The sequence below is a fragment of the Manis javanica genome, chromosome 6 (assembly GCF_040802235.1).
Source record: "Manis javanica isolate MJ-LG chromosome 6, MJ_LKY, whole genome shotgun sequence".
Classification (NCBI taxonomy): domain Eukaryota; kingdom Metazoa; phylum Chordata; class Mammalia; order Pholidota; family Manidae; genus Manis; species Manis javanica.
The window spans coordinates 68,051,824-68,078,400 of NC_133161.1; the positions used below are offsets into that span (position 1 = coordinate 68,051,824).

The window sequence follows — 26,577 nt, forward strand, 5'->3', positions numbered from 1 at the left end:
GATAATTATCAAAAAGTTTCAAACAGTCCCCCTGAAGCTGTGTTTGTGAGGTCCCAGTTCCAACTCAACAAATCAAAAGTAAATAAAAGCTGAAATGTGGTCATGTGATTCTCCCAAGGTGCTGATTAGTTGATTCAGCAAAAAACTTGTGGTTCTTCTGGCTCCAGGGTGATTATGTCTCAAATGATTTATAATTTTAAAGCAACCCGTTATACACTCCTGACAGGGTACTGGGATATCACTACATCTTGCCATGCAACCTCCAGATGGGTAAGCTGCACTTCTGTCACACGCTTTTATTCTTTGCAGCTGTTTTGCAGTTGTTTTAGTAACTATGTAGTTAAGAGGTGCTGGACATTTTTCATATACGACCTTATTTTATCCTTGTTAAAATGTTATATCACCTTCCAACTTTACAGATGAGAAAACTAAGTCTCAGGGATGTTAAAAAATTTGCTGAAAATCACAAAGGTAGTCAGTGACAGACCCGGACCTTGGCCCAACAGAGAACCCAAGGCCCATGTTGTTAGAAACTCTTCTATGTTGACCTTGCTCCCCTGCTATTTTTCTAATGCCTTGTGACCATCAGCTCCTTGAGGCACACTCTTAGAGTCTAATACAGAGAAGTCCATGCACATGTGTTCCTGATAAACATGAGAGGATTCTCACTGAAAAGCAGCTGGGCCTAGATTATTAGGATCTAATGGAACAGTCATGTTTCCAAGCAAGGCAAGTACCACACGACTGATCCCGCCCTTAGCCTGTGCAGAAAGGCCTGCCAGAAGGTGGCACCCTTCCACAGCAAAGCCCTTCCTCTTAGCGTGTCCTCCAGCTGTGTCCTCATTTCTGAGCCTCTCCTGGAGCAGCGCTAGGGTCTGCATGCATGACTCAGTAGATCCACAATCCGTCCATTTGTACAACCCTGTAATAGAGACCTTCTTCAACTTCCCTACAGTATTTCTACAATTTTTTCAGCTGACAAAATTATTACATAACTATATTTAAGAGGTGAAATAGACAGTTGTTATTTTCTTTAAAACTGTGAACACTGAGCATCATGTTTCTTATTTGTGTTCAATGTCTCTCCAGTTTATAATTCTTTCATAGAAAAGTGCAAATTAAACTACTTAGCAAAGGAGGAAAAAACATTGCAGCATTAATTATACTATAATCCCTTTTCTTTCTACTTAGGCTATAAATGCCATGCTGGCTCTAGTTCTGGCTCTGGGATAGATTTCCTGCTATCCAAGTGCCCTCCCTGCAAACGCCCTCCCCTCACTAATGTACACACATACACTTATATCATAGCTCCTGTTACATATCATTGTATTTACCTCTCTTCATGTCTGACCTGACTACAGCCTTACTTACGCAGTTAGCCCTTACTGATTTATCTCTGTAACATGGGCCTCAGTTCAATGTCTGGTACAGAGCAGACAGTAAATAAATGTTTGTGGAAGGAAGGGAGGAAAGGAGAGAAGAGAAAAGGAAAATAAGTATAAATTGAGACTTCAGTTATCTATGCCATGGTAGACATGGCATTATTATTAAATTATACTGTATATTTTCACCTTGGTAATTTATTCTGACATAAGAGACTTTAATAAACTTTTAAATATACTGAATTAAATATATACCTATTCTAAATAACTGTAAGAAAACAATTCAAAATCACTTGAGGACAATAAAGCCTCATATATGTGGAGTCATTGTGACATTTAAGAAATATAAAGAAAACCCAAATGGGAGAAGCCCTAGAAGTTCCAAAAGTATGGAACCTGACCACCAGCAGCAGAACCACTTGGAAATAGGTTAGAATGCAAACTCCCAGGCCCCAGCCCAAACCTAAGAAACCAGGAACTCTGGGGTAGGGTCCAGCAATCTGCATTTTAATTTATCATGCCCCTCCCTGGTGATTGAGATGCTCTCTGAAGGCTGAGTACCACTGACCTAGAAATACTACACAGTACAGAGATAGAGATGAAATTGCTATGAATTGTTTAACTTGGTTTAGATTCTCTGGGGTCTCCTCATCCAGCAGCCAAATCTTGGAGGATGAGGCCTCTGTTCCATGGAATAGAGAAGGTTTCTCTGGACCAAACTTACTAAGCTCTCTAAGATGGGCCAGGTGCAAGATGAACAAAGATGACTGAGAGGATGCATGTCAGACAAAAGAGACTGCAGTGTACAAGGTATCAAGGGACTATCCTTAATAGTCTAACCTAGAGCTAAAACTAAAAGGGCAGGAAGGGGATGCCAGAGATGCTAGGCAATGGAAACACAGCCCCTCACAAGCTGACTTAGCAAGCCCTAAAATGACACACAGCCCACAACTCTCCAGGGCTAGCTTGGACCTCCCACTACAAGTAGTGGAAGGCTCCTCTCCCCCTGGTCCTGTCATCTTGCTGAGCACAGCCATGTTGCACCAAAGTTGAAGTGCTTCTACTGAAAAGGAAACTCAGGTCTTGATAAAGGACAAAAACTGAAGCTATCTGAAGATTGAGAAGGGTATTTGCCAGTATTCAGGTTATAAAGATTTCCAGTTCACTGGAAGCATAGTCCAATCTACTCAGGTTCTGTCTATCTGTCCTTGGGTGGACATAATGAATAAATAAGAGAAAACTACTCCCTTGCACGAATCACTGTCTTCACTCCCCTTTTTGTTCCTGGTTCAGCTGAGATCTCCTTGTCTATGCACCCACAATAAGGTTAGCATGGCTTTGCCATCTACTTGCAAAGCTTCATATCAAAGGAAGATAAGCCCAAAGTGGAACTGAAGAAAGGTCTGTGAGATCACCAAAGCTGAAGAAAGTGAGGATTATAGACTTCCTCTCTGTCCCCTATCATGATAGCAACATATGTTGTCATTGGAATTCTAATAAATATATCCCTTTGGCTCTTGTTTCAAAGCTGAAGTTCTAAGAAAAACTTTACTGATATATTCAAATATTTTAATACTTTAAACATTATTTTCAATACTAAAGAGAAAAAATATTAGCGAAGCATAGACTTATCTACCAAAGAGGGGTACCTGGCTTTGTGCCTATTTATTGAAAAGATCTCTATTCCTTTCAAAGTCATGAACAACTGAACTTCAGCTTTTAAAGCCATTGCATCTGTGACCTGAAAATATGGAAATGGTCATTGTTTTGTGCCTGCATGTGGAATGTTAAAGAAAACCCATTAGATTTCAAAGAAATTACTACCTAGTTGCCTTTAAGAATAAAGGCATGGGTGGGAAGGGAGGGATAAGGGCGGGGAAAAAGAAAGAGGGCATTATGATTAGCATGTATAGTGCGTGGGAGGCATGGGGAGGGCTGGGCAACACAGAGAAGACAAGTAGTGATTTTACAGCATCTTACTATGCAGATGAACAGTGACTGTGAAGGGGTATGTGGGGGGGACTTGGTGAAGGGGGGAACCTAGTAAACATAATGTTCTTTCTGTAATTGTAGATTAATGATACCAAAATAAAAAAAATTAAAAAATTAAAAAAAAGAATAAAGGCAAAGGATTTAAAATAATTTTAAAGACATAGGAAGGATCTGGGGTGGGGGGTTTGGTTATGGATGGCAAAGGGAAGCAGAGCTCTTTGATCAGAGACCTAAGATCAAGGTTGCCTTAATTTTTTTACACTACTGAAAATAATCTACATTATATAAAATTTTCCCTTTAAAGTGTAAAATTTAGTGGGTTTAAGCATATTCACAGAGTTGTGTAATCATCATGCCCATCTAAGAATACAGCCTTTTTCTTACCCCCAAAGGAATCCTGTACCCACTGGCACTCACTCCTTATTCCCCCTCCCCCAGCCTCTGGCAACCACTGATCTACTTTACACTTTCATATAAATGGAATAACACAGTATGTGGCTCTTTGTGTCTTGCTTCTTTCATTTAGTTTAATGTTTTAAGGTTCATCCATGTTATAGCATGTATATCAGTACATCATTCTTTTTCATTGATGAATATTCCATTGTATGGATATATCACATTATTTTTAATCCATTCATCAGGAGGTACACATTTGGGTTGTTTCCACTGTTGTCTATTATGAATAATGCTGCTATGAATTTTTGTACACAAGTTCTTGTGTGGATATACAGTTTCAAATTCACTTGGAATTTAATTGAATTCTTTCAGAATTGGCTTATACCAGGAGTGGAATTGCTGGATCATATGGTAATTCTCTTTAACTTTTTGAGAAACCTGCCTAACTATATTCCAAAGTGGCTGAACGATTTTATTCTCACTAGCAGTGTACAGGGAGTACAGTTTCTCCACATCCTTGTCTACCCTTATTGCTATGTCTCTTTTTATTATAGTCATCCTAGCTGAGTGTGAAGAGGTATCTCAAAGTGATTTTGAGCTTGTGCTTATTTGCCATTTGTAAATCTTTTCTGGAGAAATGCCTACACAAATTCTTCACCCACACACCCACATAAAAACTGGATTAACTGACTTTTTATTGAGCTATAAAAATAAAGAGATTTTTATGTATTCTAGACACTAGACCCTTAAAGGATACATAATTTGCAAATGTTTTCTCTCATTTTGTGAGCTATCATTTCATTTTTTGGTGGTCTCTTTTGAAACACAAGTTTTCAATTTTAATGAAGTCAAATTTATCTCTTTTTTTCATTAGCTGCTTGTATTTTTAGTGACATATCTAAGAAATTATTGCCCATCCAAGGCCATGAAGATGTACACCTATGTTTTCTCCTAAAAGGCTTATAGTTTTAGCTCTTACATTTAGGTCTTTGATCTATTTATGTAGATGGTGAGAAGTAGAGTTCCAACTTCATTCTTTTGCATGTAGATATCCAGTTACCCATGCTTAATTTTTCTTACTATTTAGTGGCAAGACTGAACCAGAGAGCTAACTTGTTGTTCCTGCATTCTATATTCAGAATCCAGAGAAAGATCTGCTTTGGGGTAGCAATGAGAACCTCAGTGGACTAGTTTGTGGTGAAGGGCTTGTCAATTCTATGAGACATAAGACCAGAGCTCAGAAGACAAAACAGAAAATGTGACCTTGGGAGCCACCCACCAAGAGTCATATGAGAAAATGCTACATCCATAGAAAAAGAGAATACAGGGAGCCCAGAGCATAGAAACTCATGTAATGTGAAAGAGGTTTTTAAAAATGACAACGGTTAATTTGTTTTCTAAACAGTATAATTAGGTATAATTAGTATAATTAGGGGTGAAGGTGTGACATCTCATGGATGGATTCCTAGAGTTGGGAATGTTTCACAGCATGGAGGAGAGGTGAAGATGGGGCACCACACGAAGACAGCAAGTCTGGCATTGTAGCCCCCCCACCACACTCGATTTATCATCTGTGTTTAGAGTGGATGTTTTCCTCTAGGGAGTGAGGATCAGCTTGATGGCTGACCTTTTCTGATTACCTCAAGAAGGATGAGTTTCCATTTTCTATATTCACATTTTAAAAATCATTTGAGGAAGTATTTATTTCATTTCCATGATATTTGCTTCTTACTGTGCAGAGATATTAGCTGGCAGCTAAATAATTTTTCCTGAACAGGAACAAATGTCAGGTCTGGCTCGGTGAACAGGCACAGCGAAAGTGCTTGCCTTGGATTTCATAACACAAGTAAAGCCTTGCAAATTTGCAGGATGAGAGAAGAGTCAAAATCCTCATAGAGAGGGACGGTATTGGTGGATGTGTGCTCTCAGGTACCCACATTACAAAGGAAATTGGAAGTTCAGAATTTAAGGACAGAGGTACTTAAGTGGGATTTCTCCAATATTACATACAAATGACTATGATGATATAAAAATTTTATAGAAATGGCCTTTTATTGACTTGGTATTTATGAACACAGTCTTCTATAGAAATTCTAACACAAAGCTATAAAATTATAGAATACTTTAACTCACTAAATGCCAAAGTATAAGCACATATTCTTGCCAACTGGACATATCATTTTTCTGAAATGCAATAAAAAGGTAATACTGTTTTATAAAAGTCCAGTTGCTACAAACAAAAAGCAAATAATCCAATTAAAAAATGGGCAGAGGAGCTGAATAGCCAGTTCACTAAAGAAGAAATCCAGATGGCCAACAGGCACATGAAAAGATGCTCCACATTCTTAATCATCAGAGAAATGCAAATTAAAGCCGCAATGAGATATCACCTCACACCAGTAAGGATCACCATCATTGAAAAGACAAACAACAACAAATGTTGGCGAGGTTGTGGAGAAAGGGGAACCCTCCTACAATGCTGGTGGGAATGTAAACTAGTTCAACCATTGTGGAAAGCAGTATGGAGGTTCCTCAGAATGCTCAAAATAGAAATACCATTTGACCCAGGAATTCCACTTCTCAGAATTTACCCTAAGAATGCAGCACTCCAATTTGAAAAAGACAGATGCACCCCTATGTTTATCGCTGCAGTATTTACAATAGCCAAGAAATGGAAGCAACCTAAGTGTTCAGTAGATGAATGGATAAAGAAGAAGTGGTACATACACACAATGGAATATTATGCATCCATAAGAAAAAAACAGATCCTACCATTCACAACAACATGGATGGAGCTAGAGGGTATATGCTCAGTGAAATAAGCCAGGCAGAGAAGGATAAGTACCAAATGATTTCACTCATATGTGGAGTATAAGAACAAAGGAAAACTGAAGGAACAAAACAGCAGCAGAATCACAGAACCCAAGAATGGACTTATAATTACCAAAGGGAAAGGGACTGGGGACAATGGGTGGGAAGGGAGGGATAAGGGCAGGAAAAAAGAAAGAGGGCATTACGATTAGCATGTATAGTGTATAGGGGGCACAGGGAGGGCTGTGCAACACAGAGAAGACAAATAGTGATTTTACAGTATCTTACTATACAGATGGACAGTGACTGTGAAGGGGTATGTGGGGGGCACTTGGTGAAGGGGGGAACCTAGTAAACACAATGTTCTTTCTGTAATTGTAGATTAATGATACCAAAAAAATAAAAAGGCCAGTGGCTAATGTGGAACAGAAAATATCACATAACTGATTAATCAAGGTTCTTGATGGCAGAGAACAAAGACTGGCAGATAGCAACTTCTTCAGAAATGTCTAGGGTCTGGATAAATGGGTATGTTAAGAGGTAAGCAAAGTGATTTTCCCTCTCTTGTGACCATTTTTGATTGGATTGTTAAAACCAACTCACTGAACTTTTTCATGGATCAAAATTCATTCTGTATTTACAAACTCTGCAATGTATTTTACCTTTACCTTTTGATACATACACACATTATAAGCTGCTACTCCACGTTTCAATTTCTGTATAGGAAGTATGATTAGGTGTTGTCGAAAAGTCAGAGAGTGTCAGGTTGCTTAAGAATACAACTCACATCATTCTCAAGAAAATACCAGGCATTGTTACTTGGGAAATCTTAAAATTAATTCAAACCAGAGCTCTAAACAGAATATATCTGACAAAACTTTGAGAATAAGCCAAAAGAGGGTTACTTCATGAAAGGCTAATAAAGTTATTACTGTTCTGTTGGGTGAACGGAAATAACCATGAAACATTGAAAGACCTCAAGAAGTGCCTGGCTAGATTTTCTCAAACACCTACCATCACCTTGAAGAATATATGTTTTTCTGGCCCCTTGTAGAATTAATTTACTCTATTCTTGACAGTGTTCTCTTTATTTCACCACAACAGTTTGGGAGGGAGGATGCAGGAGAAATACGCAGCCTCTCTTTCATCCAAGAATGAAAAGGAGGTTGAGAGAAAGAACAGATCATTGCCTTCCAACAACGACTCCCAAGGACTGAAGGAATCTCTAAATTCCTCCTTTGGGAAGGGGCAGCCAAATCCTCCACAGCTTCAGTTTTTCCTCTTTCTTGCTTTGCTTCTAAATATTTCAAAAACCGTACCAGGAATTTAATATACTAAGGAATACAGGGAATGTCATTGTAAGGCTTCAATAAAATCAGAAGCCACTAAATATTCCTCTGTGTTATTGGGTTTAATAATTTGCAGTGAGGGACCACAAAATACCCTCATTGCTCACTGATACTTAGTCATCATTGAGAATCTTCACCTCCCTCCCCTCCCCATTTCCCTAATGTTGACTGAGCACATCTCCCTTAAGACTGGCCACCTCATGGTAGCATTTGCACTTATGTTCCCTTCATGAGAAAGCAAAAAATACTTAAAGTATAATCCCTCTCTCAAATTTGCCCATTGCAACACCAAATTTCATTGACATTTATTCACTTCCCAACCTATACAGACCTTTTTTATGCTGTGATCTCTTAACTTCCTCTTTTTATCCTATTATTTCATTTTTTACTTCTGCCATCTTCAATTCAGTTAATTGACTATAATAGCCTAAGAAAGCAAAGCACTTCTGGTATTTTCATAAATGGTTGCCTCATAAAAGACAAGATGAGTTGCACTTATTTTCTCATTTCATTTGCAATTTCCTTGAAGGTATGTTTTCCTCTGAAAGGCCCATCTCCCCCTTATTTCTCGGGGCTGCTGCTTGCTTTGTTGATCACATAGTTAACATAAAAGCCAGAATGAAGTGACATGACATTTGTGCTTCTGGCTAACATGGAGCAATGGAGACCAATTTTTTTCCCCCACTTGAGGCAACCAAGGAAATGGAAAACCATTTGAATGAAACAGTTTGTAAGACCCTAGAGGTCAGGCAATGAAAGACAGTGACACAGGAGCGAGGGGGAACAAAAGATGAGTCCCATGATTGCCTCAGCACACTGCACTGAGAGTTTTTAGGGCCTGGGGCAGGAAAGGAACCCAGGAGCAGGGGAATCCAGCAGACTCCCGAAGCTGAAGAGACAGAACTGAGAGTCCAGGGGTCCAAGGCAACCAGGATCCACAGAATAAAATAACAGAGAGAAGAAATTTTCAAAAGAGAAAACCAGAGGATTGCCCTTGAGAATTCATTTTAGTACTAATTGGGGTATCTGAAAGAATTGAACTAGCGCTATCTGAAGGGATGAGAAGTAACAGCTCTGGGCACTCACACAGGAACATCAAGAGTGCCTGTTCCCACCAGCCAGGTTGGCAAAACCTCCAGATTTATGGTGCATTGTGTAAAGTGCACATCAGAGTCCTGCTTCCATAGCAGGAATTAGCCCCAGTCTGAGCACTGCTCCTGTCCCAATTAACAAATCTTTAAAGCAGGACTTGAAAGGATCAAATTGTTTCCAAGTGAATTAACTGTATCTCATAACAAATGTCAAAAAAGATTTATAGGAATTCAAATACATTCAACAACTAACAAAGTAATATTCACAAGGTCTTACATCAATCAAAATATTAGCAGACATGCGAAGAAGCAGGAAAACATGACTATAAAGAAGAGGTAAGTCAATCATTTGAAACTGACCTAGAACTAATACAGATGATGGGGTTGCAAGCACAGACATTCAAAATTATCAAAATTGTATTTCATGATTTCAAAAAGTTAAGGAGAAACATGGAAGACATAAAAAAGGATGCAAATTGAGCTTCTAGAGAAGAATATTACAATGTATGAAATTAAAAATTCACTGGGTAGTCTTCATGGAATAGTAAAATCTCTTGCTAAACAAGAGATTAATGAAAACAAAAACATATCAATAGAAACTATCTCAAATAAAGCACAGATAAAAAATAACTAAATGGAACACAAAACAAAGAAATACAAGGAATCCAAATTGGTAAAGAAGTTAAACTGTCACTATTTGCAGATGACATGATATTGTACATAAAAAACCCTAAAGACTCCACTCCAAAACTATTAGCACTGATATCAGAATACAGCAAAGTTTCAGGATACAAAATTAACACACAGAAATCTGTGACTTTCCTGTACACTAACAATGAACTAATAGAAAGAGAAATCAGGAAAACAATTCCATTCACAATTGCATCAAAAAGAATAAAATACCTAGAAATAAACCTAACCAAGGAAGTGAAAGACCTATACCCTGAAAACTATAAGACACTCTTAAGAGAAATTAAAGAGGACACTAACAAATGGAAACTCATCCCATGCTCCTGGCTAGGAAGAATTAATATCGTCAAAATGGCCATCCTGCCAAAGCAATATACAGACTTGATGCAATCCCTATCAAATTACCAACAACATTCTTCAACGAACTGGAACAAATAGTTCAAATATTCATATGGAAACACCAAAGACCCCGAACAGCCAAAGCAATCCTGAGAAGGAAGAATAAAGTGGGGGGGATCTCACTCCCCAACTTCAAGCTCTACTACAAAGCCACAGTAATCAAGACAATTTGGTACTGGCACAAAAAACAGAGCCACAGACCAGTGGAAAAGAATAGAGACTCCAGACATTAACATAAACATATATGGTCAATTAATATATCATAAAGGAGCCATGGACATACAATGGGGAAATGACAGTCCCTTCAACAGATGGTGCTGGCAAAACTGGACAGCTACACGTAAGAGAATGAAACTGGATCACCGTCTAACCCTATATACAAAAGTAAATTTGAAATGGATCAAAGACCTGAATTAAGTCGTGAAACCATAAAACTCGTAGAAAAAACAAAGGGAAAAATCTCTTGGACATAAACACCAGCAACTTCTTCATGAACAGATCTCCCCGGGCAAGGGAAACAAAAGCAAAAATGAACAAGTGGGACTACATCAAGCTGAAAAGCTTCTGTACAGCAAAGGACACCATCAATAGAACAAAAAGGTAACCTACAGTATGGGAGAATATATTCATAAATGACAGATCCAATACAGGGTTAACATCCAAAATATATAAAGAGCTCACTCACCTTAACAAACAAAAAGCAAACAGTCCAATTAAAAAATCAGCAGAGGAGCTGAACAGACAGTTCTCCAAAGAAGAAATTCAGATGGCCAAAAGACACATGAAAAGATGCTCCACATCGCTAGTCATCAGAGAAATGTAAATTAAAACAATAGTGAGAAATCACCTCACACCAGTAAGGATCACTACTATCTAAAAGACAAACAACAACAAATGTTGGCGAGGTTGTGGAGAAAGAGGAACCCTCCTACAATGCTGGTGGGAATGTAAACTAGTTCAACCATTGTGGAAAGCAGTATGGAGGTTCCTCAAAAAGCTCAAAATAGCAATACCATTTGACCCAGGAATTCCACTTCTTGGAATTTTCCCTAAGAATGCAGCAGCCCAATTTGAAAAAGACAGATGCACCCCTATGTTTATTGCTGCAGTATTTACAATAGCCAAGAAATGGAAGCAACCTAAGTGTCCATCAGTAGATGAATGGATAAAGAAGATGTGGTACATACACACAATGGAATATTATGCAGCCATAAGAAAAAAACAGATCCTACCATTCGCAACAACATGGATGGAGCTAGAAGGTATTATGCTCAGTGAAGTAAGACAGGTGGAGAAAGATAAGTATCAAATGATTTCACTCATATGTGGAGTATAAGAACAAAGAAAAACTGAAAGAACAAAAAAGCAGCAGAATCACAGAACCCAAGAATGGACTAACAGTTACCAAAGGGAAAGGGACTGGGCAGGATGGGTGGGAAGGGAGAGATAAGGGCAGGGAAAAAGAAAGGGGACATTATGATTAGCATGTATAATCTGGGGGGGGGCATGGGGAGGGCTGTGCAACACAGTGAAGACAAGTAGTGATTCTACAGCATCTTACTATGCTGATGGACAGTGACTGTAATGGGATGTGGGGGGGACTTGGTGAAGGGGGGAGCCTAGTAAACATAATGTTCTTCATGTAATTGTAGATTAATGATAACAAAATAAAAATAAATAAAAATAAAAATAAGTAAATGGATTAAGTTAATTGTGGAAAATGTCAAGTATTTCTAATATACATTAGAATATATATTATGTTACACATAATATATGTGTATATATTATACTATATATATCATATAATATTGTACTAACTTATAATGTACAAGTGATTGAGTCTCCAGAGGAGGAAGGCAGACAGAAAAATTATTTGAAATAATAATGGCCAAATTTGTTGCAAACAAAAGACGTGGACAAACAAAAAATATATAAACCCAATGATCCAAGAATCTTAATGAACCCCAAGACAGGAAGCAAGAAGAAAACCACATCAAGGTACATTAAAATCAAACTGCTCAAAATTAGTGAAAAAGAGAACATTTCAAAAGCAGACAGCTGGTGGGGGGTTGGGGGGAAATAAAGATATTGTATACAGAGGAATAAAGATAGGGAGGACAGGAGATTTCTGGTCAAAAACAATGCAGGAGAGAAAACAATGAAGAAACATTTCTGAAGTACTGAAAGACTATCAGCCTAGTATTGTATACTTGGTGAAAATATATTGCAAAAAACAAAGATAAAATAAATACTTTTAAGACATAAAAAGCTAAAGCAAAAAAAAAAAAAAAAGCTAAAGGCATGTCACAGAAGACCTTCACTACAAGAAATGTTAAAGGATATCCACCCAGCAGAAATAAGCAATACCGGGTGGAAATATGGATCTACACAAAGGAATGAAAAACATCAGGAAAATATTAACTCCATGGATAAATATATACGATTGTTTTCTTATTATTTAAATGCCTAAGATAATCGGCTGTATAAAGAAAAGTAAAAACAATGCAGTGTGTGTTTTATAACATGTAAATGTAAAACGTATGACAGCAATAGCACAAAGGTCAGGAAGGGAGAAATATAAACATAACTGTATTGTAAGGTTCTTATACTACACATGAAGTGGCATTTGAATGTCATGTGAAGGTAGGCTGTAATAAGATGAAGATGTACATCATAAATAATGAAACAATCACTGAAATAATAAAACATAGCTAATAGTTCAAGAAAGTTAAAATAGGATCATTTAAAAAAATTCAGTAATACAAAAGGAAGCACAAACAAAATACAGAGGAAGTAGAATATACAGGACAAATAAAGAACAAACATCAATATTACAGAGATTTAAAATTAACCATATCAATAATCAAATTAAAATGTAAATGATGTAAATATTACAATTAAAAGGACTATATAATTAGAATAGAAAAGAAGTCAAAACCTAATTACATGCTGCTTACAAGAAATGAACTTTATATGTAAAGAGACAAATATATTAAAAAAGTAAAAGGATGGAAAAGACATACCATGCTAACACTAATCAAAAGAAAGCTGGAGTGGCAATACAGCAGAGGAGGTTCCAAAGCAAAATACACTATTACCAGGGATAAAGAAGGTTGTTTCATAATGATAAAGGGATCAATTCATCAGAAAAGCATAAGAATTCTAAACATTTATATACCAAATAACAAAGTTTCAAAATACATTAAGCAAAAACTGATAGAATTGCAAGAAAAAATAGAAAACCCAAAACTGAAGTTGGAAACTTTAACACCCCTCTTCCAATAATTGGTAGAATCTGAAGACAGAACGTAAGTGAACTGTATAGAAGTTAAAACAATATAATCAACCAACCTGACCAAACTGATATTTATACAATATTTTACCCAACAGCAAAATAAACATACTTTTCACAAACTCCTGGGGCATTTCTTAAGACAGATCATACTATGGACCATAAAGTAAGTCTCAAAAAATTTTAAATGATACAAATAATGCAAAATATATTCTCTAATCACAGTACAATTAAATCAGAACCCAGTAACAAAGATCTCTTAAAAATATGCAAATACGTGAAATCTAATAAAATACTTCCAAATAACTCATCAGTTAAAGATGAAATAAAAAGGAGAAATTAGAAAGCATTTTAATTAAATGAAAATAATAAAAAATATGTCAAAATTTGCAAGATGCCACTAAATAGTACCTGGGGAGAATTTTATAGCACTACACATCTATATTAGAAATGAAGAAGGGTCTCAAGTCAATGCTTCTGCTTTAAGAAACTAAAAAAAGAAATGCATATTAAACACAAAGTAAACAGAAGAAAATAAATAACATTAGAGTGGAAATCAATGAAATAGAAAAATAGAGGAAAATCAATGAAACCGAATGTCAGTTCTTTGTGAAGATTAGTAAGATCAATAAACCCCTAGCCATACTTAGAAGAAAAAGATGTACAAAATTTGCCAATATCAGGAATCAGAAGGGTTATTATATCTACAGATTCTGAAGATTTTTAAAAGATTAAAAGGGTGGTTATATGCAATTTTAAGCCAGTGAATTTGTAAATGGAGATGAAATGGACATATTACTTCAAAGACACAAACTGCCAAAGCTCACTCAGAAAAAAATACAGATAACCTTAATAGCTCCATTACTATTAAGGTTATAGAATTTGTATTTTTAAGCATTCCTGGCAATAAAATTCCAAACTCAAATGGTTTTACTGGTGAATTGTATTCCCTTAAATATTTAAGGAATCACTGAAAATTTATATTATGTCACCAAAAGCACAATCCATGTAAACTGGAATTTATCACAATTAAAAGTGTGTGCTTTCTTAAAGTTAAAAGAATGAGAAAGACAGGTCACAGACTGTGAGAAAATATATTAAAAATTATTTATCAGATAAAGATTGTATCCCAAATATATAAAGAACTCTCAAAATTCCATAATAAGAAAATAAAGAACCCAGTTCATAAACAATAAATGCAAGAGATTTAAGCATATGTTTCATCAGAGAAGATAGTCAAAGGGCAAATAAGCACATAAAAGATACAGTCAACACCATTAGTCACTAGGGAAATGAAAGTAAAACAACGAGATCCCACTACATTCTTTGAATAATGATTTTAAAGATAATGATTTTTTAAAAGTCTGAACCAAATGTTGTCAAGAATGGGGAGAAACTGAGGGTCTCATTCACTGCTGGTGAGAATGTATAATGGTAAAATCACTTTGAAGACAGCTTGACAGTTTCTTAAGTTGAATGCAATTCAGCCATTTTATGTGAAGATATTTACTCAAAAGAAATGAAAGCAAATGTCTACAAAAAGATTTGTACATGACTGTTCATAGCAGTATTATTTGTAATGAGCAAAAACTAGGAAAATCTCAAATGAACATCAAGAAGTGACTGGATAAACAGACTGTGGTATATACATAAAATGGACCACTTAGCAACAAGAAGGAATGGACAATTGACACCTACTGATACACCTAATATGAATGCATCTCAAAATAATTATTCTGAGTGAAAGAAGTTAGTCAAGGAGTACCTACAGCATGTATCATTTATATGATATTCTAGGAAATGTAAACTAATGTATAGTGACAGGAAGCAGTTCAGTTGTTTTGGGGAATGTGGAGAAGCAAGACTGAAGACACAAAGGGACCCAAGGAAACCTTGGGGGATGATGAATATGTTTATTATCTTGATTGTGTTTCATGAATATGTGTACATGTTAAAACATCAATTTGAATACTTTAAGTGTGTGCAGTTTTTAATTGTCAATTATACTTCAATAAAGCTGTTAAAAAGAATCAAGTGATAAAGCAAGCTTTAGGCTATCGTCAACTCTATGCTAAGAAGAAATAAGGAAAACAATTCTCTTCACAATTGCATAAAAAAGAATAAAATACCTAGGAATAAACCTAACCAAGGAAGTTAAAGAATGAACTCTGAAAACTATGAGACACTGATGAAAGAAACTGAACACACAAATAAACGGAAATCTATCTCATGCTCATAGATAGGAGAATTAATATTGTCAAAATGCCTATCCCGCCCAAAGCAATTTACAGACTCAATGCAATTCCTATCAAAATACCAATGGCATTTTTCAATGAATTAGAGCAAACAATCTTAAAATTTATATGAAACTACAAAAGACCTCGAATAGCCAAAGTAATCTTGAAAAGGAAGAACAAAACTGGAGGGATCATGTTCCCTGATTTCAAGCTATACTACAAAGCTCAAGTAATTAAAACAGTATGGCACTGGCATAAGAACAGACCCAGCGATCAATGGACAGAATAGAAAGCCCAGAAATAAACCCGAGCATATATGGTCAATTAATATATGGCAAAGGAGCCATGAATATACAATGGAGAATAGACAGTCGCTTGAATAAATGGTGTTGGGAAAACTGGAAAGATACATGTAAAAGAATGAAACTATAACACTGTCTTATACCATACACAAAAGTAAACTCTAAATGGATTGGAGACCTAAATGTAAGACATGGAACCATAAAACTCTTTGAAGAAAACATAGGCAAGAATCTCATTACCATCAACATGAGAAATTTCTTTATGAATATGTCCCCACGGACAAGGGAAACAAAAGCAAAAATAAACAAGTGGGACTACATCAAATTAAAAATCTTACTCACAGCAAAGAAAACCCTTAACAAAACTAAAAGGCAACCTACATATAGTAGAATAGATTTGTAAATGATATATCTGATAAGGGGCTAATATCCAAAATATATAAAGAACTCATACAATTCAACACCCCAAAAAAACAAACAATCCAATTCAAAAATGGGCAGAGGACCTGAAAAGACATTTTTCCAAAGAAGACATACAGTTGGCCAACAGGCAAATGGAAAGATACTCCATATCACTAATCATGAGAAAAATGCAAATCAAAACCATAATGAGGTATCACCTCACACCAGTCAGGATAGCTTGGTGGGAGCCATGCTACTCAAGCTGTGTAGCAAAGCCAGGCTGGAGGAAGACCCCCACAAAGCAGGGGCCTTCACAGCTGGCTCCCTCTATTATCCACCTTGATTTTGTTATTCTCCATTATACTATTGGCTTTGTTTTTGCTTACATTGTTGCCAAGGGCTAAGCTAACCTTTGATAAGCAGCACGGAAAGGAGAACATAAATTTCCCAGAAGCTTTTCAGGACAGTGCTCATGAAGAATGGAGCACGCAAGGGCCAGATGGCGATCTTGGCATGGAATACCAAAACCTGCAGTCAGCTAGTCAAACATTGACTACCCCATCTCCACCTAAGTGGGAATGCCCCCTTTTTGCAATGCTAGTGAAATTAGTGATAAAGAGTTATAAAAGAAAATTAGAGAAATAAAGTTTTGGGGGAATACTGAATGGAATAATCCTGTCTGACACTTAATCAATCTTCTCATGTTTTCTTCCTTCTGCTACTTCTATAGCTTTTCTTCTTCCTTCCTAATTACAGCCCTTTACTAGAATTTGTGCCTCATATTTGGAATTACCAAGTACCACAATTCTTCCAAGTGGTAAAGATATCTCAAGACAAGTGCTGGGCATAGAAGCCATGGGGCATAAATCTGCAAAGAAGTGAAAAATTAACCTTTTCGAAGAATGTTACTTCTCTCTCACTTATCAGCTTTACATCTCCCTGTATGGTCCCAGAAGATGTATGGTTAGCCAGAGAGGGGTATGATTCCTCAACCGAGGAACAACCTAAGACAGGCACAGTCGCAGGGGGGCCATTAGGTGAGAAAATGGGGACCAACAGAAGTGAGGCTTAGAACCTCACCCTCTCAGTTTTGAGAGAAATCTTCGGCACCCGTAGATGTTTTGTTGCCCTTGTCTAACTTGGATTAATACCTGTTCTATAGGCACAGACCTGATCATCTACACTTGCCTTCTTACAGCACTAAATCATGCTTTCTATCTTTATCTTGTAACTACCTATGATGGAATAAATATTATGAGGGGAAAAAATGTGTACCCCTTGCATTAAAAATATAGATGATGATACCTGCATTGCTAACTGTGGCAGTGGGTGACCTGCATTTCACCCTGAGCTAATAGACTCCATAGTCACTGCTACATGCTGCATGCTTCTGCAGTCACATGCATTACTTAGAAACCGCTTTGCATAGAAACAGGAGACACAATAGAGTACATGTTGCTAAGAAAAGTTTAGGTCAAGGAACAGAAAAAAGAGCACCTGTCTAACACTTGGCTAACCATGTATAGATTAGAAAGAAACAGAAAGAAAAAAGCTTGCCTATGCTCGTCAATCAAAAGAACAAATAAAAAATAATCATATCCTCGTGCAAAATGGTATAAATAAAGATGTCATCAGCACTTTGTCAAGAGACCTCCTCCAACTGACTCCGTGTCCTGTCTCTCCGTGCGCCGACTCCGTCTCATCCTTTCGGGCAACCCCCACCCCGCCGCCCTCCGCAGAAGCTGGACTCTGGCAATAGCTATTATCCAAAAGACAAGAAATAACAACTACTGGCAAGAATGTAGAAAAAAAGGAACCCTTCTGCACTGCAATGTAAACTGGTCCAGCCACTATGAAAAACAATATGGAGTTTACTCAAAGAGCTAAAAATAGAAATACCATATGACCCAGCAATTCCACTTCTGGGAATTTACCAGAATAAGAAGAAAACAAAATCACTAATTCAAAGAAGATATATGCACACCTATGTTCACTGCAGCATTATCTACAGTACCAAAGTTATGGACATAACGCAAATGCCCATCAATAGATGAATGGATAAAGAAGTGGTACATATACACAATGGAGTCTTACTCAGCCACAAAAAAGAAAGAAATCTTGCCTTTTGTGACAACATGGATGGACCTAGAAAGCATTATGCTAAATTAAATAAGCCAGGCAGAGAAAGACAAATACCATATAATTTCACTTAATGTGGAATCTAAAAAACAAAACAAAAAAGACATGGACTAATAAATATGGGCAATAGACTATTGGTTACCATAGGGAGGAGGCTGAGGAAATGGGTGAAATAGGTGAAAGGAATAAAGAAGTACAAACTGCAAGTTGTGAAAATAAGTTAGTCATCAGAATGGAAATACAGCATATAGAATATAAGCAGGAATACTGTAGTATCTTGGTACAGTAATGGGGGAACTACACGTGGTAAGCATCTATTAATGTATATAATTACTGAATCACTGTGTCGTATATCTGAAACCAATATAATATTGTATATCAACTTTATTCCAATAGAAAAATAAATAAATAAATAAATATGAAGAGGAAGTAAAGTTCTCTAGTAAACTCTTGTTGCCTGAGGTATATTTCTTAAAATTACATATGAGAAGACTGCCCTGCACATAAGGACTATGAAAATAGGTAAAATTTTCATTAAATCAATATATAAAATTTTAATAAGGCTAAAATAATCTCCTCTCTCAAATATTCTCTGAACATTCCTTCCAAATTCTCTTAGCTAAACCATTCAGTGAACAGAAAGTCTCATTTCTCATCTTCCTTTGACTCACTGGGTCTGCTCTGAAGTAAAATGTGCCAGGCAAGGTGGGAACCACAGATATGCCACCTCCCAGAATAATTCACATGTTTTAATCTGCATAGTCAAATGAGTTCTTGCTTAAAAAACAGATATAAATGGGAAAATACCTAACTGTTCCACATCAATAAGTGTAATTTAACAATGCCGCAATCTGTCTAAAAATCTGTTAATTTAAGCACTTAGGGTAGAGTCTCTGCCAGTTCCATCCTCCCTTTTTTTCTTGAACACAATGAAATATGGAAGAATCACACTCTGAAATTCCCCCTAAATGGTAACACACTCTGTATTCATCGTCTTTCGGCTTGATTTAAGCCATATTTCTTCATTAGTTAAACAAGACAAATTGAAATACAACAGACAATGAATTACATAACTAAAAATCTAGTAATGATTAAAAAAAAAAGAGCATCAGTTACCTGAAGTGTTAGGATATCTCTTTGGTTTAGCAGGGTAGAGGGACTGCCAAGCACTTCTGTATATACAAAGGGACACGGGCAGGAGGCATTTAAGCTAACATGTGGCTAGTTCTCCCACCTCCTACACCTACCACCGATACAGGCCCAGGAATCTCAGGAATTCAAAATAAATAGATGCCCTCTTTGGAATTCATTAGGTTATTTTAGAAAGAAAAAATAATACTTCCATAAAATACTGTAATAAAATTTGCTATTCACATATTGAAGTATCTAATGACATGTTGGTAACTGTTTAATAACTGTCTTGAGGGAAAGGGAGCAAGCCCTGGTTTGTAGCAGTTGCCAGTGTCTGTGCTGTAAATACCCTCACCTGGCAGATTCAAGCTGATGTCCCTGAATGCAAAATCGGGAGGAGAAGCAGCAGTGAACTCTCCTGAGCTGGAGCACGAGCTAGTGCAAGCTCCCCACTGGAACTACCTCCTGGGGATGACAGCTCATGTGGGTCCTCTAAGAGAAATAAGCGAAGCTTCTAGGATAGACTTGTGTGTTTTATTCTTTGTAGATGAAGTTGCAATTCTGAAGCTGTCTTTTAAATGGTTACAGTACATTTCCATCGGAAAAAAATATATATCTTTAGGATGGAGGAAACATTACCCATCATCAAATATTTGACATTTCTTAATATTAAGGAATTCAACAAATTTGCCTTTTCTTTAACAGGAATCTTTGTATGTTCAAACTAAATTCAAATTAAATGCTCAGTTTAAGTCTCCGAAAAAGTGAAAAGGATGGGAAACAAATGAAACACAACATTTCAATACCGGTATTAGACAAAAATTAACCTAAGGCAACTTGTTAGTAAAGGGGGAGGGTGGTTAGGATAAAGTCAAACGTTATCTCCCACCAGGGAATCTGTGTGCTCCCCTTGAAGCAGAGAAGTGTGAGTCTGTACTTCTGTTTGGGGGAATGTTTTTTTGCAGTAACAGGAAAAAGTAGGGGATCAAAAGCCATCTTTTTGTAGTGTTTTCCACAAAAAGCGACTTTCTTCAAAGCTAAACTTCATTTGGAAAACTAACAGAAGGAAATAAACTTATCAAACTGGAAATTCAACAAAAGGGGAAAAAACAAGAGCAACAAGAGGTCCAGCATTTCAGCACAATCGCAGCAAAGAAATAATAAAAGGAATAACAAAAGAGCAGACATATACCCAAGTTCTGAGTCTGACTGCAGCTGGAGCACTGAGGGGTCTGTGTCCCACTGCAGGGTCCTAATCGTGCAGCACAAAGGAAAAAGAACACAGAGAATTAAAGGAAGGGGAGGAAAACAAACCAAACCAAACCATGTCATTCATCAAGGCAATGGCATATACAATACATACATGGAACATCACCCCAATTCATCCCACCCCACCCCCAGGTGCAAGGAGGACCCCGCGGGTATTAAGTGACAAAAGAAAGTGGGAAGCAGTCCTTGCCTTTGAACATGTTTAATACTGGAAGCTACAGTTATTTTAGGGAAGGAAGCACTAAATATTCAAACTCCACACACACCCACACCCTCTTTGTTTAGTCTGGTTTTGTACTGTACTGAAGGCTGACTTATCTGAATATGTAAACAGCTTCATGACACCCCAGAGCCCATCCACACTTAAGAGAACCAAGCATCTTCCAAATGTAAGGGCATCAACCGGCCCAAGCGGAAGCATCTAGGGAAGTCAGGGCAGATGGGGCATAACTACAGGAACTGGTGAATAACTGGATCCTTGGGTCAGTTACTGCAAATATAATGCATCAGATTTTGAGGCTCATGAGTATTTTAGTGTTTTTTACTTATATATTACACTAAGATGGTTACCAACAATATCATTTGTTTCTAAGATGCCACATATATCTAAGTCTTTTAAATACTTCAGAAAAGAGAGCAATAGTTACCAAGGCTTGCAATTTCTCTTATTATTTTTCCTTCAAAGTAAACAGGGATAAATAGCTCTTCTAAAACAGAGTACACAAGGACCTTTCTCGGGCAGGTCCATTAAGTTCCCTGCACTAAGTAGTCACCGGTGAATCCGGCAGGAGGCTACCTGTTAGGCATCTGTAGACAGCAGGGACTTGGGAGTCAGGCATCTTGCCTCTGTGACATTCCAGCTTGGGACCCTGGGCATGTTGCTTCAGGTGGCAACCCCAGCACCCCTGTGCTTCCTCTGAGTGTGGCCCGCAGACCAGGAGCATCCGCATTTCTTGGGAGCTTGTTGGAAATGCAGAGCCTAGATCTCACCCCAGACTCACTGACTCCACACTACAGTTTAGTAAGGTCCCGGGTGGCTCGTGGGTGACTAAAAAGTCTGAGAAGCCCTGCTCGGTGTCCTTATCTGTAAAGATTTACCATGGCTTCTGAGACAATTAATGACCTGACCAGCAATGAATTTTCAAACCTTTCTCTAGCTACTGTCTCCCTCCTTCACTGTTCCCTCCCTGTGCCATGTCTTCCTTAGTGTGCTTCCTCCAAAGAGCTGTGCGGCTTATGCCTTTGCTTGGTCTGTGTCTTGGCTCACACGTCACCTGCTCAGAGAGGTATTCCATCTTTCACTACCGTATCTCAAGCAGCACATCCTTGTCATTCTCCATTCCCTTCCCTTCCCGAGTCACTTCTTCACAGAACTTAGATGGACCTAAGATTTTATTGTACACTGGCTTATTTTGTTGTTTGATCTGGACTTAAGCCCTGTAATAGCTGGGGTGGCTATATCCCTAGGTTACAGGGATATGCCTAGAATTGTGGCTGGCATACATGCTTATATAATACAACATTAGATGAATAAATGGATGGATGCATGGAAGGATGGATGATCGCTCTGGTTTCCTACAGGCATTACATGCATATATACCTATCGACCTCAAATTAATTATTTGATAAACAGTAGCTGCTTTTATTACTATCATATCCACCATCTCTACCACCACTGTTTCTTTGAGCTAACATCCTGTCTCTGTGACAGATTCCATAACAGCTCTTCTGCAGCAGTATCAGAATGCAGTTTCCCAGTTTCCCAGCTGCCCTTATTAGCCCTGGCTGTGCTCTTGTCTCTCACCGGAAGGCTCTGACCTAAGTCGATGAGAACACTAATTGGCCACTGTTTGTTAGACCACTGCTTCCCAAACTGTAATGCACATGCAGATATCTGGGAATATTGTTAAAATGTAGATTCTGACTTAGTAGGTCTGTGACATTTCTAACAGGCTGCAGGGCATACAGATGCTGCTGGCCTGACATTTTGAGCAGTACAGTATTGAGTTATACCAGTTGTTCTCAAACTCTGATGTGGACTGAAATGACCCAGAGGGTCTACTCAAATACAGAATGCTGATCTCCAACCTCAGAAACTTGGATTCAATAGATCTAGTGTGGTACCTGAGAACTTGTATTCTAACAAATTCCTGGGTAATGCTCACGGCTGACCCTGAGCCACCTTCAGAGAACTGGGCTAGGCTATAGCCTTCATTAGTCAGCAGGTAGAAAGTGTCACTGATTTTCAAATATGTCAGCCACTAAACTTGTGATTAACTCAAGCCTGGCCTAAGGCCCAGGCCACTTTCAGAACAATTAAATCAGAATGTGTGGGGTGGGACCCAGGCATTTGTAGAACTGAAAAATCTTCAGGTGATTCTAACAGGAAGCCAGGGGTGAGAACCACTGCTTTGGATGCATTTTCTGCTCAAGGAAAGCAGCCCTTCCTGGTTCTGGACACTGATTCCTTCACCTCATTTCAAATGGTAGAAGTAATGGAATCTGTTACAGTGATGGGTATTTACTCTTCACATATCTCTGGGGATCAAACCTTTTGTCTTTAAAAGGCATTTCTTTGGCAGTAGAGAGAACGACAGTTGCTAGCTCTGGCGGATTATGAGAAGCATTCCCTTGTAAGGGGTGGGGTCAGCCACGTTGCCCTTAATTTGCCTGAGGTTTCTGATGGGATGACCTTTATTGACCTTCTCCACTTCTCCCGGGCAGGTGAAGAATGCAGCAGCTCTCAGGTGGTCCAGCTGTTCTGTTACTTATGTGACAGCTCATCTGAACTCACTGTACCCTTAAGATGTTAAAAATGATGATTCTATCAGAATCACTCACTTACGAGAAGTCTGCAGATTAGCAATCTGGAGTTTGCATTTACTCAGCCAGAACAACAAAGGTGGTCTATGTAACTAACCTGCAAAAGTTCTGACCCTCAGCCACCCACATGTTATTTAATAAATGAAATCACAGTTATTGTTAGTAATGAGCAGTAGGGTAAAGAGTCAAGATAAGGACACCATCAAATGTGCTAGCTTTAGTTTCGTTTCATTTTTCCTTTTATTACCTGTGGGGTGCTGTGCTCAGACCTGCACAAAATGCACTTTTTCTTTGAAAAAGAACCTAAAGCCAATATATAAAATGGGCAAAGGCTATTTGTGTTTCTGAGGCTAGGCTACAAATGTGTACTAAATATTCGCTGAATTCCTTCATTGCAAATTTGCAGAAAATCTCCCTGTGGATGGCAGCACCATGGAGAGAGCCCCATGCAGCCCAGGGGTGGGACGCTGGTGTTCTGGGAGTGGCTCCACTGTGTGTCAGCCGGCAAGTCTCCTCTGTCCGCAGCTACAGGATGCAGGCCTTGAAGCCCTTCAGGCTCTTTCTGCCTGGTATTTTAAAGCATCAGATGATTATTAAACTGCCTTTCAGCGTTCTTCTCCAACTGGTATACTTTTATTTAACCAGTTGACATAGGTCTTACTTTCTAACCACCTAAAATCATCAAGTTACTGAAAAAAAAACTATGGTTTCCCCAAAGCTTCTGAGGAAGTTTGAAATCTTGCCAGGGAATTTTTTTTTTAAATGAAAGAAGTACTGAAACTATAGGTAAATATATGTAAACATAAAATACTATCACAAAGTATTTTCATATAGAAGTCACACTGTTTGCTATAGTAATTCACTCTAATTTTCAGTCATTTCTGGAATGGACCAATCAGTGCATGCAGGGAGAGTATTTTTGATAAGAACATTCATATGCTTATTAAGTAAATATCATTAAAGGCCTCCTATGTAAAATGCCATGACAGAGGATTGAAAGAATTCTTAAGGAAACTACAACTCTCAGGAGGAAAAAAAGCATATATAAAAGGTTCAGTAGAACGAGGCAGAAAGTAAAACACACCCTAGAAGTGGCACCATCAGTGTGCTGTGGGATATGGGACTTGCATTTAAGATTCTTACATTTTAATAAAGGGAAGAGACATATGAATACTTATACACAATGATATGCTGACAACACATCCAGGCACTGGACTGTTCTTTCATTTCACAGGGAAATGATCAGTAATTCCATTCACCTGGTTTTTGAAGGATGAGGTAGGATTAGGCCATAACAAACTCATTTCACCAGTGCCTAGTTTATTGGACTTAGGTGGCTGAGTTAGTTTAGTAGGTCAAACAGGAGTCTGTTAATTTTAGAAGCCAATTTACCAATTTATTGTGAGATTTTATTTTAAATGCCAGGAAGAACAACTGCACAAGCCTGACACACTCTTCTCTCCCTAAAGTCCAGCCTCCTGGCGAGCCAGAAGACCAGGCTTATTTAGGGGATTAGAGCAAGCGGAGCTGAATGTTTAACTGATCAGCTTCTACCTGCCCTACCCACCACAACGTCCCTGTCTTTCAGCAAAACCAGACATACCTGCTCACTGCTGCTAAAAGGTCCATTTTCTTAATTACTGGGATGACCAAAATACCCCTTCTAATTGATGTAATCTGTCTTTTACTAGGTCAACTACATTTTGTCCAGTATTCCAGTATGAGAAACCATCCTTATTTTATTTGTTTGCTTATTTTTAAGAGTTGCATTTGTCTCCACTGAACAGTTTTAGATCACTTCTTACATTAACTCTCTGATGGTCTAAGGGAGGATTTCTGATCTCTTCCAAAGGGAAGCTGCTTTTTGCACAGATCCCAAGTAACCCAATAATTTCTTATCTAGTCTGCACTCAGGGGCATTGTCATGATTTTATGAGCCCACAGTTGAACTAGCAGTTCTGGATGTGCCAATTAAGGTCACACTTCCCAGCTTCATTTCAAAATACTAAGTATAAAAGCGTCCCATGCCATGGAAAATAATCACTCACTTATTTGACCCTCAACATGCCAGACATGGTAGCCTCTGGCATCTCATCTAAAAAGACCTACCATGTAATAGTTTGCAATTTGGGGGGCAATTTGTTTTTCAATACTTGTTTTTTCATTTTTTATGTTGAGGTACATAACATAAAATGCACAAGAAACTAAGAGACTTTATATTTTAAACCTTCTACCAAATTCATCACCAACCAACTTCTTACAGAATTTCCCCTTCATTGGTCCAGTTTTATTTGCTCAGTTTCAGCTTATTAGACAGAGAGAAGTGAAAATTAAAAAAGAAAGAAACAATACTTTCTGTTGAAAGTATAACTTAGGAGTGAAAGACATGATGTCTGTGTCAGGCACACCTGGCTCCCTGATGAGCAGCTGGTTTCTCCCTAGTCAGCTCTCACCAATAGCATGGGGACAGTTTCCATTCTTTCTCATCTTTATCAGAGAGCAGAAAGCCTAAAAATTCTTCCCGAGACAGTGTCTCTGCTCTTACCTTCACCGGGTTTTGGTTATAAAAAAATGATGGCTGATAAATCTTTGGAAGGCAGCAGCTAAGAATGCTTCACCTGTGATGCTAACATTCATGGTGGCCAAGGCACTCTGACATGCTGCTAGTGACATTTACCATTAGCATCGTTCTCTCAGAAAGCAATATGCCAAGAATCATAAGCAGAGTTACTCTTGGACTGGTTTTACTTCCAGGAACTCAGAATACAAAAATGAAACATCACAAGCAATAATAACAACGCGAATGATGGCGGTGATGGTGACAGGGGACCTCCTAGTCATCACATCCCATGGCTAACTTTGGCAAGGCCCT

The 26,577-nt window shown here is 37.9% G+C and overlaps 1 protein-coding gene across 8 annotated transcripts in view; it reads right to left on the bottom strand.

Moving 5' to 3' along the window:
* The window catches only part of DYNC1I1 (dynein cytoplasmic 1 intermediate chain 1), a 291,719-nt gene that overhangs the window by 218,939 nt on the left and 46,203 nt on the right, over positions 1–26,577 (bottom strand). For 6 of the 8 annotated variants that reach the window (XM_073238805.1, XM_037019889.2, XM_037019888.2 and 3 more), the window contains one exon: positions 20,806–20,865. The exons of the other annotated variants lie outside the window; for them this stretch is intronic. In XM_073238805.1, the coding sequence (XP_073094906.1) occupies positions 20,806–20,865 (60 nt within the window). The remainder of the gene's footprint in view (positions 1–20,805; positions 20,866–26,577) is intronic. 8 annotated transcript variants of the gene reach the window in all.